The 12,980-nt window shown below is 47.5% G+C and overlaps 1 protein-coding gene across 3 annotated transcripts; it reads right to left on the bottom strand.

Annotated features, from left to right (window-relative positions):
• Positions 1–578: 578 nt before the first annotated feature.
• Positions 579–12,766, bottom strand: uchl1 (ubiquitin carboxyl-terminal esterase L1 (ubiquitin thiolesterase)). 3 transcript variants are annotated; one of them, XR_016484007.1, is made up of 9 exons: positions 12,365–12,600; positions 12,216–12,227; positions 10,428–10,556; positions 9,518–9,659; positions 8,001–8,150; positions 3,883–3,930; positions 3,704–3,773; positions 3,223–3,281; positions 579–1,176 (listed from the first exon to the last, which is right to left on the bottom strand). XR_016484007.1 is itself a non-coding variant. In XM_090188463.1 (9 exons), exons 1-9 carry the CDS (start codon positions 12,395–12,397, stop codon positions 1,093–1,095), a joined length of 663 nt encoding a protein of 220 aa, XP_090044589.1. In that variant the 5' UTR covers positions 12,398–12,766; the 3' UTR covers positions 579–1,092. The 3 variants fall into 3 exon arrangements, 2 of the variants coding, with proteins under 2 accessions (XP_090044589.1, XP_090044590.1); XM_090188463.1 differs by having other exon boundaries at positions 8,065–8,150; positions 12,365–12,766; XM_090188464.1 differs by having other exon boundaries at positions 8,065–8,150; positions 12,125–12,227; positions 12,365–12,507.
• Positions 12,767–12,980: the final 214 nt, after the last annotated feature.

Below are 12,980 nucleotides of genomic sequence, written 5' to 3'. Positions count from 1 at the left end.
TTCTCTGTTTAGTGAGTCCTCCAGATCAGAGGCAGTAGGGATGACCAGGGATGTTCTCTGTTTAGTGAGTCCTCCAGATCAGAGGCAGTAGGGATGACCAGGGATGTTCTCTGTTTAGTGAGTCCTCCAGATCAGAGGCAGTAGGGAGGACCAGGAATGTTCTCTGTTTAGTGAGTCCTCCAGATCAGAGGCAGTAGGGATGACCAGGGATGTTCATGGTTTAGTGAGTCCTCCAGATCAGAGACAGTAGGGATGACCAGGGATGTTCTCTTGACAAGAAAGTGAATTGGACACTTTGTCTGTCCTGCTAGGCATTCAACATGTAATGACTTCAGTCTGTCAGGGAAAATGTACACATTTTTCTAGGAATGTAGTGAAGTGAAAGAAGTCAAATATTAAAATATTAAAGTAAGGATACTACTTTAAGTAAAATCAAACATTTGAAATGATCAGGATGGAAAGAGAACTGAAATACCCTCCTAAAGTAGAAGGTACTTCAACATTTTACTCTGAAAAGCTACTCAAGTATAGTAATTACAGAAGTGAATGACTTTACATCACAGAGGAGTGGAGAAGTGTGTAGTTTGGTTGTTTATTGGCAGTCAGCAGCACAGGAAGATGCAGAAAGGCAAAGCACAGCCAACGTTGTTGCAGTGTCATCCTAACACAGTAACAACGTCATCCTAACAGTAACAACGTCATCCTAACGCCATCCTAACATCGTAGTCTGACGTAACAGCGGTTAGAAACAGAGCTGAGGAGTCAGACGGCAGGAAAACAGGAACATCTCACAGGCTGCAGATCAAACGGCTCCCTACTCCCCCATGTAAGTGCACTACTTTCTCAGTGGTGATCTGACTTAGAAAAATAAATAACACAGTACAGCAGACAGAAAGTACAGCAGTAGTGACATCAACGTGACACCAGGCTTGTGCAAACTAACATCTACGCATGTGTGCTGCAGTGTGTGTGTGTGTGTGGGGAGAGTGCAAACTATGTTTCCAGTACATACCGGGTGTGTGTATACACCATGGTTCACCTGTGTGTGTGTGTGTGTGTGTGTGTGTGTGTGTGTGTCCCTCTCCAGGGTCTCTAGGTATGACAGAGGGCCACAGCAGAGAAGCGGACCTCTCCCTCTGCTCTCTCCACAAAACCCCGACACACCCTGGCTGCATCCTGGGGAGAGAGAGGAGAGAGATTACGCACTAACCGTGGCTCTGGAGCCTCTGCTAAATTAATACAATATTTAGCAGATGTTATTGTGGGTGTGGCGAAACGCTAGACGAACAGCCCAGCTAGCACAACCCTCTGGTTAAACAGAATACACTGGGACGATGCAGTGAGCTCAATGGCAAGACGGTCTGACAGATGTAGAATGTCTATATACTCCATTCTACGTTGTTTAGATGTCGGCCAGGCATCAACATTATATTATGACGGGAGACGTTATCCTAATGAACACATCCTCTCCACACTACATATTCCTGACTCTTTCTACAAGCTTCACCTGCATAGCGCTACAGGCCTGCTAGCTAGCCCTTTAGCTTCTCACATCTCCAGTATGGCTAAACACAGCAAGCTAGCTAGCCTTTTAGCTTCTCACATCTCCAGTATGGCTAAACACAGCAAGCTAGCTAGCCTTTTAGCTTCCCAGATCTATGTGAAATAGTCAGATTAATAATTAAAATATGCCCTGGCAAATATTCTAATACTTGCCCGTGTAAACTACAACATTATCCCAGTTCAAACATACAGCTTGAACGTATGCACTCCCACATCAGCTAGCAATAGAAGGTATGCACTCCCACATCAGCTAGCAATAGGAGGTATGCACTCCCACATCAGCTAGCAATAGGAGGTATGCACTCCCACAACAGCTAGCAATAGGAGGTATGCACTCCCACATCAGCTAGCAATAGAAGGTATGCACTCCCACATCAGCTAGCAATAGGAGGTATGCACTCCCACATCAGCTAGCAATAGGAGGTATGCACTCCCACAACAGCTAGCAATAGGAGGTATGCACTCCCACAACAGCTAGCAATAGGAGGTATGCACTCCCACATCAGCTAGCAATAGAAGGTATGCACTCCCACATCAGCTAGCAATAGGAGGTATGCACTCCCACAACAGCTAGCAATAGGAGGTATGCACTCCCACAACAGCTAGCAATAGGAGGTATGCACTCCCACATCAGCTAGCAATAGGAAGTCATGTTTTGGTCGCAGAGAAAAGCACATTGCAGCTGTTTAACCCATTTAACCCAAAACACATTTCTGGGAGGAGTCTAAGGTTCCATTGTTTGGTTTTTATTGTTTGAACATTTGTTGAGATGATACCCATTTGCTTATCAATACAAAATAGGCCACTGTCATGCCTAGTTTATAGATCAGATCAAGGAACCAAACAAGCGTCGCTGCCTCCTCCCTGTCCCCACGGGAGGGGCGACGCGGAGCGTCCCGGCTGTCGGGGAGGGACGACGCGGAGCGTCCCGGCTGTCGGGGAGGGGCGACGCGGAGCGTCCCGGCTGTCGGGGAGGGGCGACGCGGAGCGTCCCGGCTGTCGGGGAGGGGCGGCTGTCGGGGAAACACGACGCGTTCCGGCTGTCGGGGAGGGACGACGCGGAGCGTCCCGGCTGTCGGGGAGGGACGGCGCCTTCCGGCTGTCGGGGAGGGACGACGCGGAGCGTCCCGGCTGTCGGGGAGGGACGACGCGGAGCGTCCCGGCTGTCGGGGAGGGACGGCGCCTTCCGGCTGTCGGGGAGGGACGACGCGGAGCGTCCCGGCTGTCGGGGAGGGACGACGCGGAGCGTCCCGGCTGTCGGGGAGGGACGACGCGGAGCGTCCCGGCTGTCGGGGAGGGACGACGCGGAGCGTCCCGGCTGTCGGGGAGGGACGACGCGGAGCGTCCCGGCCGTCGGGGAGCCGCTACTTTTGTGAGGAAAAACACTGTGCTGCTCTGTAGGGTGATTCTTCGTAGGGAATAAAATCTGCCTTTACACAGTTTGACACGTCGGCTGGGATTATATGAATGGAAGGTTTGACACATCTACTGGGATTAGATGAATGGAAGGTTTGACACATCTACTGGGATTAGATGAACCGAAGGTTTGACACATCTACTGGGATTAGATGAACCGAAGGTTTGACACATCTACTGGGATTAGATGAACCGAAGGTTTAACACATCTACTGGGATTAGATGAATGGAAGAGGAACGTACCTTGATGAAGGAGTCATCCTTGGTGGTTCCATGGTTCACCGGTCCCTCCATCCTACCATCTACACAACAGAATCACAGAGAGAGAGTGTAAATACACACCTGGGGAGACGGGGCGGAAACACCGGGGAGAGGGGGCGGAAACACCGGGGAGAAGGGGCGGAAACACCGGGGAGAAGGGGCGGAACCACCGGGGAGAAGGGGCGGAACACCGGGGAGAAGGGGCGGAACACCGGGGAGAAGGGGCGGAACACCGGGGAGAAGGGGCGGAACACCGGGGAGAAGGGGCGGAACACCGGGGAGAAGGGGCGGAACACCGGGGAGAAGGGGCGGAACACCGGGGAGAAGGGGCGGAACACCGGGGAGAAGGGGCGGAACACCGGGGAGAAGGGGCGGAACACCGGGGAGAAGGGGCGGAACACCGGGGAGAAGGGGCGGAACACCGGGGAGAAGGGGCGGAACACCGGGACTCAGCCACACTCACCCAGCTCATAAAGCTGTCCTTTCACATTGACAAAGGTGATAAAATGGAAGTTCACGTTATCTGCCTCCACCTGAAATAGAGGGTTGGAGAGAAAGAGGGTTAGAAAGAGAGGGAGGGAGAGTATAAAATTATATATAAGTAACATCTGAGGAGGTCCTTATGTTGCATTGTGTTCTCACCCTGCACTGGCCCTGTGCTGCCACTTCATCATGAGCCTCTCTGATGGCCTGCAAGAGACAACAATATATACACATTTACACAAATATGGAGACATACAGGTATTTACATTAAACATAGTGCATGCGGAAAGAATTCAGACCCCTAGACTTTTTCCACACTTTGTTACATTCTAAAACGGATTAAATTGGTTTTTCCCCCCGTCATTAATCTGCACACAATGGCCGATATTGACAAAGCAAAAAGCTTATTTACACCAGTATTCAGACCCTTTGCTATCAGACTAGAAGTGGAGCTCAGGTGTATATGGTTTCCATTGATCATCCTTAAAATGTTTCTACAACTTGGAGTCCATCTGTGGTAAATTCAATTATTTAAGCAGGAGTAGGAAAGGCCCACACCTGCCGATAAGGTCCCACAGTTTTTTCATATTTAACTAGACAGGTCTGTTAAGAACAAATTCTTATTTACAATGACAGCCTACTGGGGAACAGTGGGTTAACTGCCTTGTTCAGGGGAACAGTGGGTTAACCTGCCTTGTTCAGGGGAACAGTGGGTTAACCTGCCTTGTTCAGGGGAACAGTGGGTTAACCTGCCTTGTTCAGGGGAACAGTGGGTTAACCTGCCTTGTTCAGGGGAACAGTGGGTTAACTGCCTTGTTCAGGGGAACAGTGGGTTAACTGCCTTGTTCAGGGGAACAGTGGGTTAACTGCCTTGTTCAGGGGAACAGTGGGTTAACTGCCTTGTTCAGGGGAACAGTGGGTTAACTGCCTTGTTCAGGGGCAGAACGACAGATTTTTACCTTGTCAACTCAGGGATTCGATCCAGCAACCGTTCGGTTAAAAACCATTGATACACATGAAACTGTCGTGAAACACAGCAGCGCTGCAGTTCTTGACACGAACCGCTGCCCCGGCACCTACTGCCATACCCCGTTCAAAGGCACTTCAACAGTGTCTTGCCCATTCACCCTCAATGGTACACATACACAATCCATGTCTCAAGGCTTAAAAATCCTTCTTTAACCAGTCTCCTCCCTTTCATCGAGACTGACTGAAGTGGATTTAACAAGTGACGTCAATAAGGGATCATAGCTTTCACTTGATCAATCTGTAATGGAAAGAGCTGTTCTTAATGTTTTGTAAACTCAGTGAACATTAAAGCATATTCATAAGTATATCTACACCAACACTAAACACATATCTACATATTAAACATCTACACATATTAACCCATATAATGCATGTACTCCTATACATTACAACACGATATTGATCTGTGAAGCCATGCATCTCAGAACCCAGCAGCTCTGCTCTCCTCTAGTGGCCGAGATGAGAACTGCAGCTTCATGTCTGATGTGAGCTCGACTTGCAAGAACGGTTTGGTTTGTCCAGCGGCAAGATTCCAAAACCCTGTGGGCCAACATCCAAACAAACTGCCAACCCGTGGCGCAACTTCAGCAACAGAATTACACCATGACTTGCAGTTCTCATATCGCCATGAAGTACCGCGTCTTAGCGGTCAAACGTCGATGCTTAAAAACCTCTTAAGGATCCGCCCCCTTCTTCAATTTCTGCCCAAAACTCTAACTGCCTGTAGCTCAGGCCCTGAAGCAATAATATGCATATTATTGATACCATTTGAAAGGAAACCCTGACGTTTGTGGAAAAGTGAAATGAATGTAGGAGAATAACACATTAGATCTGGTAAAAGATAATACATAGAAAAACATGTTTTTTTGTACCATCATCTTTGAAATGCAAGAGAAAGGCCATAATGCATTATACCAGCCCAGGCGCAATTTAGATTTTGGGCAGCAGTGGATGTGCAACATTTTAGACTGATCCAATGAACCATTGCATTTCTGTTAAAAATGTTGCATCATCAAGAGTGCCCAATTGGTTTATTGATACATTTAAGTTCATAACTGTGCTCTCTCCAAACAATAGCATGGTATTATTTCACTGTAATATCTACTGTACATTGGACAGTGCAGTTAACAAGAATTTAAGCTTTCTGCCAATATCAGATATGTCCTGGGAAATTCTTGTTACTTACAACCGCGTGCTAGGCGCATTAGCCTACGTTAGCTCAACCGTCCCACGGGGGGCCCACTGATCCTGTAGAAGTTTTTAAACTGAAGTTTTAGTTAAAGTTGTAATATGTAACATTTTGGGCAATCGGACCAAATTCACATAGAAATTAGTTACATATCTGCCATCGTCATTGAAAGCCAGTCTAAGAAGCGGTACATCTGTTCTATGCGTGTGATTTCTACGCTTCCCGTTCTTAAGTTGTTTCCCCCAGTTTTACTTTGGGTTTTGTACGCCAGCGTCAAACAGCTGGAAATAAAATACTTTGGGTTGAAAAGACGTTTCACAGCAGTTTAGAAGGTGATTCTCTACACAATACTTGCTCGTTTTTGCACATAAACTTAAATTAGACAAACTATTAGAATTTTAGCAACCAGGAGACGTCGGAGCGATTTCTGCATAGTGCACCTGGTTAGGGTTCAACTTCAGTTTACTCCGTATGGTTAAATTACAGTTTGGAAAATAATTAAACAAAAACAAGTCTGGGACTGGGACTGAACCCTGGAGGACGAAAAGGAGAGTTTTAGAAAACTAGAGGACAGGCTATGGGAGAAGACGGGCTACGGGAGAAGACGGGCTACGGGAGAAGACGGGCTACGGGAGAAGACATATTGACGGAGGACATTATGGACTGGAACTGGGGAATCTTTCCATTGAGGGGAAAACTGACAGAGATAAGAAACAACATATTCAGCCTGTTTGTGATGTTCTGTCCTCTGATATGGAAAGCTTTGAGGACAGAGATAATAAACATCATATTCAGCCTGTTTGTGATGTTCTGTCCTCTGATATGGAAAGCTTTGAGGACAGAGATAATAAACATCATATTCAGCCTGTTTCCTCTTTGCAGATGGAGAGAGGTCCCAATGAATGTCCCAAGAGACTAAGGGTACATCCTATATGCCATGGGTTATGTGTGTAGGGCCTACCTACACTACAAGCCCACGATGGGTTATATGTGTAGGGTCTACCTACACTACAGGCCCACCATGGGTTATATGTGTAGGGTCTACCTACACTACAGGCCCACCATGGGTTATATGTGTAGGGTCTACCTACACTACAGGCCCACCATGGGTTATATGTGTAGGGTCTACCTACACTACAGGCCCAACAGGATGTGGACACCTGCTCAGCGAACATCAGTCTAGCTACTTCCTGTCCCTCATGTGTCTAGCTACTTCCTGTCCCTCATGTGTCTAGCTACTTCCTGTCCCTCATGTGTCTAGCTACTTCCTGTCCCTCATGTGTCTAGCTACTTCCTGTCCCTCATGTGTCTAGCTACTTCCTGTCCCTCATGTGTCTAGCTACTTCCTGTCCCTCATGTTAGCCTTCAGACAAACATCACTCCAGAAACACCAAAACATGTTGCATTGTAAACCATTTCTCCTTCTTGCTGCAGCTCATCTTGAAATAACAGAAACGCTGTGAAAAAGTCTGTGCACGATGACATGTTAGTCATCACGGTAGCTGTGAACAGTCTAAATGTTTAGTCACAGTGCCTGTTCTGTTGACATGTTAGTCGTCACGGTAGCTCCTACGGCACTAACCTGGTGAACACCATCGGAGCTCCTCCCAAGCAAGGTATTTGATTGGTTTGATGTGTTGTGAGGCGTGACTTGATTTACACCGGCTTCCAACCCCTCTCTAGTGGATTTCTGACATGGATCTTCCCAGGTTTCCAGTTAAGGATGCCTGGTTCGCCACGAGGCCAGACGTGAGGTGTCCCCCAATAATATCTACCTTCTCCTGAAGTATGGACTCGTTCACTACAGATCTAGGATTATATTTCCAGTTAAGGAAGCCTGGTTCGCCACGAGGCCAGACGTGAGGTGTCCCCCAATAATATCTACCTTCTCCTGAAGTATGGACTCGTTCACTACAGATCTAGGATTAGTGGAGGAAGCTTTGGCTAGAGGGAGTTCCCACCTTAAAACAAGTACACACTTTGGGAGGAAGGAGTGGTAATTGGGACATAGCCAAGGTGTGTGTGTGTGTGTGTCTATCACTGTGAATGTGTGGGTTACCTGGTTGTTCTCCAGGTGTGTGTGTGTGTGTGTGTGTGTCGATCACTGTGAATGTGTGGGTTACCTGGTTGTTCTCCAGGTGTGTGGCTCGCTGGGCGGGGGTCATGTTAGCCGTCTCATCTAGAAACTTCTTCAGAGCAGAGTCACCATCTGGCACAGAGACAGAGCTGTTACACACTGGTCGTGTCTGAATCTGGCTTCCCTACTAACTAAAACTACACCCTGGTCCTGTCTGAATCTGGCTTCCCTACTACTAACTAAAACTACACACTGGTCCTGTCTGAATCTGGCTTCCCTACTAACTAAAACTACACACTGGTCCTGTCTGAATCTGGCTTCCCTACTACTAACTACACACTGGTCCTGTCTGAATCTGGCTTCCCTACTACTAACTACACACTGGTCCTGTCTGAATCTGGCTTCCCTACTACTAACTACACACTGGTCCTGTCTGAATCTGGCTTCCCTACTACTAACTACACACTGGTCCTGTCTGAATCTGGCTTCCCTACTACTAACTACAACTACACACTGGTCCTGTCTGAATCTGGCTTCCCTACTACTAACTAAAACTACACACTGGTCCTGTCTGAATCTGGCTTCCCTACTACTGACTAAAACTACACACTGGTCCTGTCTGAATCTGGCTTCCCTACTAACTAAAACTACACCCTGGTCCTGTCTGAATCTGGCTTCCCTACTAACTAAAACTACACACTGGTCTGTCTTCCCTACTACTAACTAAAACTACACACTGGTCCTGTCTGAAATCTGTCTTTCCCTACTACTTTGTAAAACTACATAATATTTAGAATGTAGTGTTTAGTATAAATATATTCAGTAAGCAACACATCAACATCCTACCCTCATCCACACTGAGAAGGCTTCATCTAATCAGCAATTGTGTTGGTTGATAGTCAGTCCTCGGATCTGATTATGAAAAGACTAGTCTCTTCCTCAATAGAGGAAGTGAATTCTACTAGATAAAGACCAGTCTCTTCCTCAATAGAGTTCAGTGAATTCTACTAGATGAAGACCAGTCTCTTCCTCAATTGAGGAAGTGAATTCTATTAGATAAAGACCAGTCTCTTCCTCAATAGAGTTCAGTGAATTCTACTAGATGAAGACCAGTCTCTTCCTCAATAGAGGAAGTGAATTCTACTAGATGAAGACCAGTCTCTTCCTCAAGAGGAAGTTAATTACATTAGCTGTAAAGCATCCTGTCTATGACATCACTACATGTTCTAAATATCACATACTATAAACATTCTATTTTCACATACCCAATCAGCCTACTATTACGAACATCCCCCCTCCATCTTGGCTCCATGCAGGACCAGTTTCTACTCACGATACCCAATCAGCCTACTATTACGAACATCCCCCCCTCCATCTTGGCTCCATGCAGGACCAGTTTCTACTCACCATACCCAATCAGCCTACTATTACGAACGCAAGTATGGGTATTCGGCATCACCCCTCCATCTTGGCTCCATGAAGGACCAGTTTCTACTCACCATACTCTATGTGGGTGGGGTTGTTGGCGACTGCGTGCAGCAGAGCCACGGTGCCACAGGAGTTGACCACAGTCTGTTTCAGGAAGTAGAGGTCAGTACCTCCCGACACCTTCCCAGCCTGCTGCTGCCGGAACGACTCGTGCTGAAACACACGCCGTTATCATCATCATGCTACATCAGAGTCTCTCAAACAGTCCTGGGACCCCAGGGCTGAGGTTTAGTGTCCTGGGACCCCAGGGCTGAGGTTTAGTGTCCTGGGACCCCAGGGCTGAAGTTTAGTGTCCTGGGACCCCAGGGCTGAAGTTTAGTGTCCTGGGACCCCAGGGCTGAAGTTTAGTGTCCTGGGAACCCAGGGCTGAAGTTTAGTGTCCTGGGAACCCAGGGCTGAAGTTTAGTGTCCTGGGAACCCAGGGCTGAAGTTTAGTGTCCTGGGAACCCAGGGCTGAAGTTTAGTGTCCTGGGAACCCAGGGCTGAAGTTTAGTGTCCTGGGAACCCAGGGCTGAAGTTTAGTGTCCTGGGAACCCAGGGCTGAAGTTTAGTGTCCTGGGAACCCAGGGCTGAAGTTTAGTGTCCTGGGAACCCAGGGCTGAAGTTTAGTGTCCTGGGAACCCAGGGCTGAAGTTTAGTGTCCTGGGAACCCAGGGCTGAAGTTTAGTGTCCTGGGAACCCAGGGCTGAAGTTTAGTGTCCTGGGAACCCAGGGCTGAAGTTTAGTGTCCTGGGAACCCAGGGGTTGCACATTCTGGGTTTTGCCCTAGAACTACACAGGAGATTCAAATAATCAAATCAAGCTACTAGAGCAAAACAAACTGAATGTGCATCACCTTGGGGTTCCCAGAACAGAGTTTGCTCCACATCACTGCGCTACATATTTCCAACGTAATAAAGATGCTGCTAGATCATTGGTTACCTGTTGTGTCAGGGGGAAGAGCAGCATGAGGGCGCAGCTGGGAGAAGGTACTGAAGACACTCCCTCATCCTCCAGCCCCAAAACATCCACGAAGCCCCAGCTACCACACACCCCCAGTCCACTGAGCACCTGCAACACACAGTCAAACAGAACATTAACAGGAAAGTTTCCTATCAGTCTCTAGAGACCATCTAGAACACAGCTCAACACCAACAGGCTAGACTAGAACAACCAGAACACAGCTCAACACCAGCAGGCTAGACTAGAACAACCAGAACACAGCTCAACACCAACAGGCTAGACTAGAACAACCAGGACACAGCTCAACACCAACAGGCTAGACTAGAACAACCAGACCATCTAGACAGTGTATCTGGAACTCACCCAGTCAATGACAACACTATACTCTGTGTATATATACAGTAGAACGTAAGCCTAAACTATCAAGTTCCTCTGCGTACACATCACTGACAATCTGAAATGGTTCACCCTCACAGACAGTGTGGTGAAGAAGGCACCACACTGTGGTGAAGGATGAAGAAATTTGGCATGGCCCCCTAAAACCCTAAATTTTACAGATGCACAATTGAGAGCATCCTGTCGGGCTGTATCACCACCTGGTACGGAAACTGCAGGGCTCTCTAGAGGGTGGTGCCCAACGCATCACCGGGGGCAAACTACCTGCCCTCCAGGACACCTACACCACCCGATGTCACAGGAAGGCCAAAAAGATCAAGGACAACAACCACCAGAGCCACAGCCTGTTCACCCTGGTATCATCCAGAAGGTGAGGTCAGTACAGCTGCATCAAAGCTGGGACCGAGAGACTGAAAACCCGCTTCTATCAAGGCCATCAGACTTAGATAGCCATCAACCACCCTGTTACTCAACCCTGTACCTTAGAGGCTGCTGTCCTATATTAATGGAATCACTGGTCACTTTAATAATGTTTACATAATGCTTTGCTTATTTCATATGTATATACCGTATTCTATTCTACTGTATTTTAGTCGATGCCACCCGACATTGCTCATCCTAATATTGTTATATTTATTAATGCCATTATTTTACTTTTAGCTGGGTGAATTGTTAGATATTACGGCACTGTTGGAGCTAGGAACACAAGCATTTCGCGACACCGGCAATAACTGCTAAAATGAGTATGTGACCAATAAAATGTGATTTACAGAGCAGTTAAATGTCCGTCAGGTAGAGAGGGTAGAACTCGGAGATGGTTTGGTGAGCCCGAATTGAAACTCTACACAGTAATGGACACTAAAATGTCCATGATGACTCGGCGGAACAGGCCTCACATCAATAATATTATAATCACTAACGTTACGCATATCTCCGCTGATCTAACGTCTTTATCAGGACTTTATTACCGCACGGCAGTCTGTCCCAAATGAATAGCGATGAACTTCAAATCAGAGCCAGAGACAAGTTGATCTTTAGTCGCTCTCTCTCTCTCTCCATCCTTCCATCAGACCACACCCTGTATCCTAGACACCGGGTGGGGCACCAGGCGCAGCGTGGCAGAGATGCTACCGGGGAGACGGACGGTAGACTACAAGGGAGAGGCTCGATTCTAACGGCAGGTTCATCTCGTGTACCTCTGTCGCGCTGCCGTTCAGATGATAATCTGATCCTAACTAGTATTTCTAACTCCAGACCGAGCTAGGTCCATAATAACCCACCTGTTGGTTATAATGTCCTGCTGTCTGGTTGTAACGTCATATACACAACTGTCATCATATCGGTTATCACTCAGCGATATTAAATACACACCTTGTTCAGCATCTGAAACACAGACAGACAAAGAGAAAATATACATTATTTAGACAGTGAGAGACCGTTAGAACCGAGCAGCTGCGTAATTTAAGTCTCAGTCTTATGATATACGTATTAAAACCACATTTATTAAGATGGTTCTCTACCTCCGGGTTGATCTCCATTGGTTGCCACTCCATCCTGTTCGGTAAGGTTCGGTCCCGTATATCGGTATGTTGTCAAATCTGCTCTGTCGCAACCAGCTGCTGATTTGGGCGATATGATCACACCGCGACCGTCCACCCGCTTCATATGCTGCCAGTCATATTCCATTGTGCCGTTCGGCGGGGGTGGACGAGAACCGGAGAAAAAGCCAATAGATCCTCCCGTAGCCTCGCCTCGTCTGTAAACAAGACAATACATATTACAGTGAAGTATTGGAGGTGAGGTGAGAGAGAGATGTGTGTGAGGTGTTCTGTGTAGTTTTAACGAGCAGTCTACAAGGTGGACTGGTCCAAACCCGACACAACAGTGGACGCTTCAGTAGCACAGCAGAGAGTCTGGTGGGTAATGGGCGCGTTCGAGCAGATCACCTTTGTCAGATGGTCAAGTCTTTCGTATGTTGCGTTAGGGGGGATAGAAATGGACCTGACTTGTGCCTACATCATGGCCGTGTTCGAGAGCACCAACCCGACTGCCGACGGACTGATCTACAAATCACCTTGAATCATAAATGATGACTCGTTATTTGTAGATCAGTCAGTCCCAATGATACCCATGATA

The sequence above is a fragment of the Oncorhynchus mykiss genome, chromosome 10 (genome assembly GCF_057628025.1).
Source record: "Oncorhynchus mykiss isolate SJ-2025 chromosome 10, ASM5762802v1, whole genome shotgun sequence".
Taxonomy (NCBI): Eukaryota; Metazoa; Chordata; class Actinopteri; order Salmoniformes; family Salmonidae; genus Oncorhynchus; species Oncorhynchus mykiss.
The sequence above is the reverse complement of the archived record's forward strand: the minus strand, read 5'-3'. Positions and strand labels throughout refer to the sequence as shown.

Bases quoted from the DNA above. Each gene is read 5' to 3' on its own strand.
- uchl1 (XM_090188463.1), bottom strand. From the start codon at position 12,397: ATGGAGTGGCAACCAATGGAGATCAACCCGGAG. The intron at 3,931-8,064 runs GTAACCCACACA...TGTCTCTTGCAG, and splicing joins CACACCTGGAGAACAACCAG to GCCATCAGAGAGGCTCATGA. The intron at 3,282-3,703 runs GTGAGTGTGGCT...TCTGTTGTGTAG, and splicing joins AGGACAGCTTTATGAGCTGG to ATGGTAGGATGGAGGGACCG.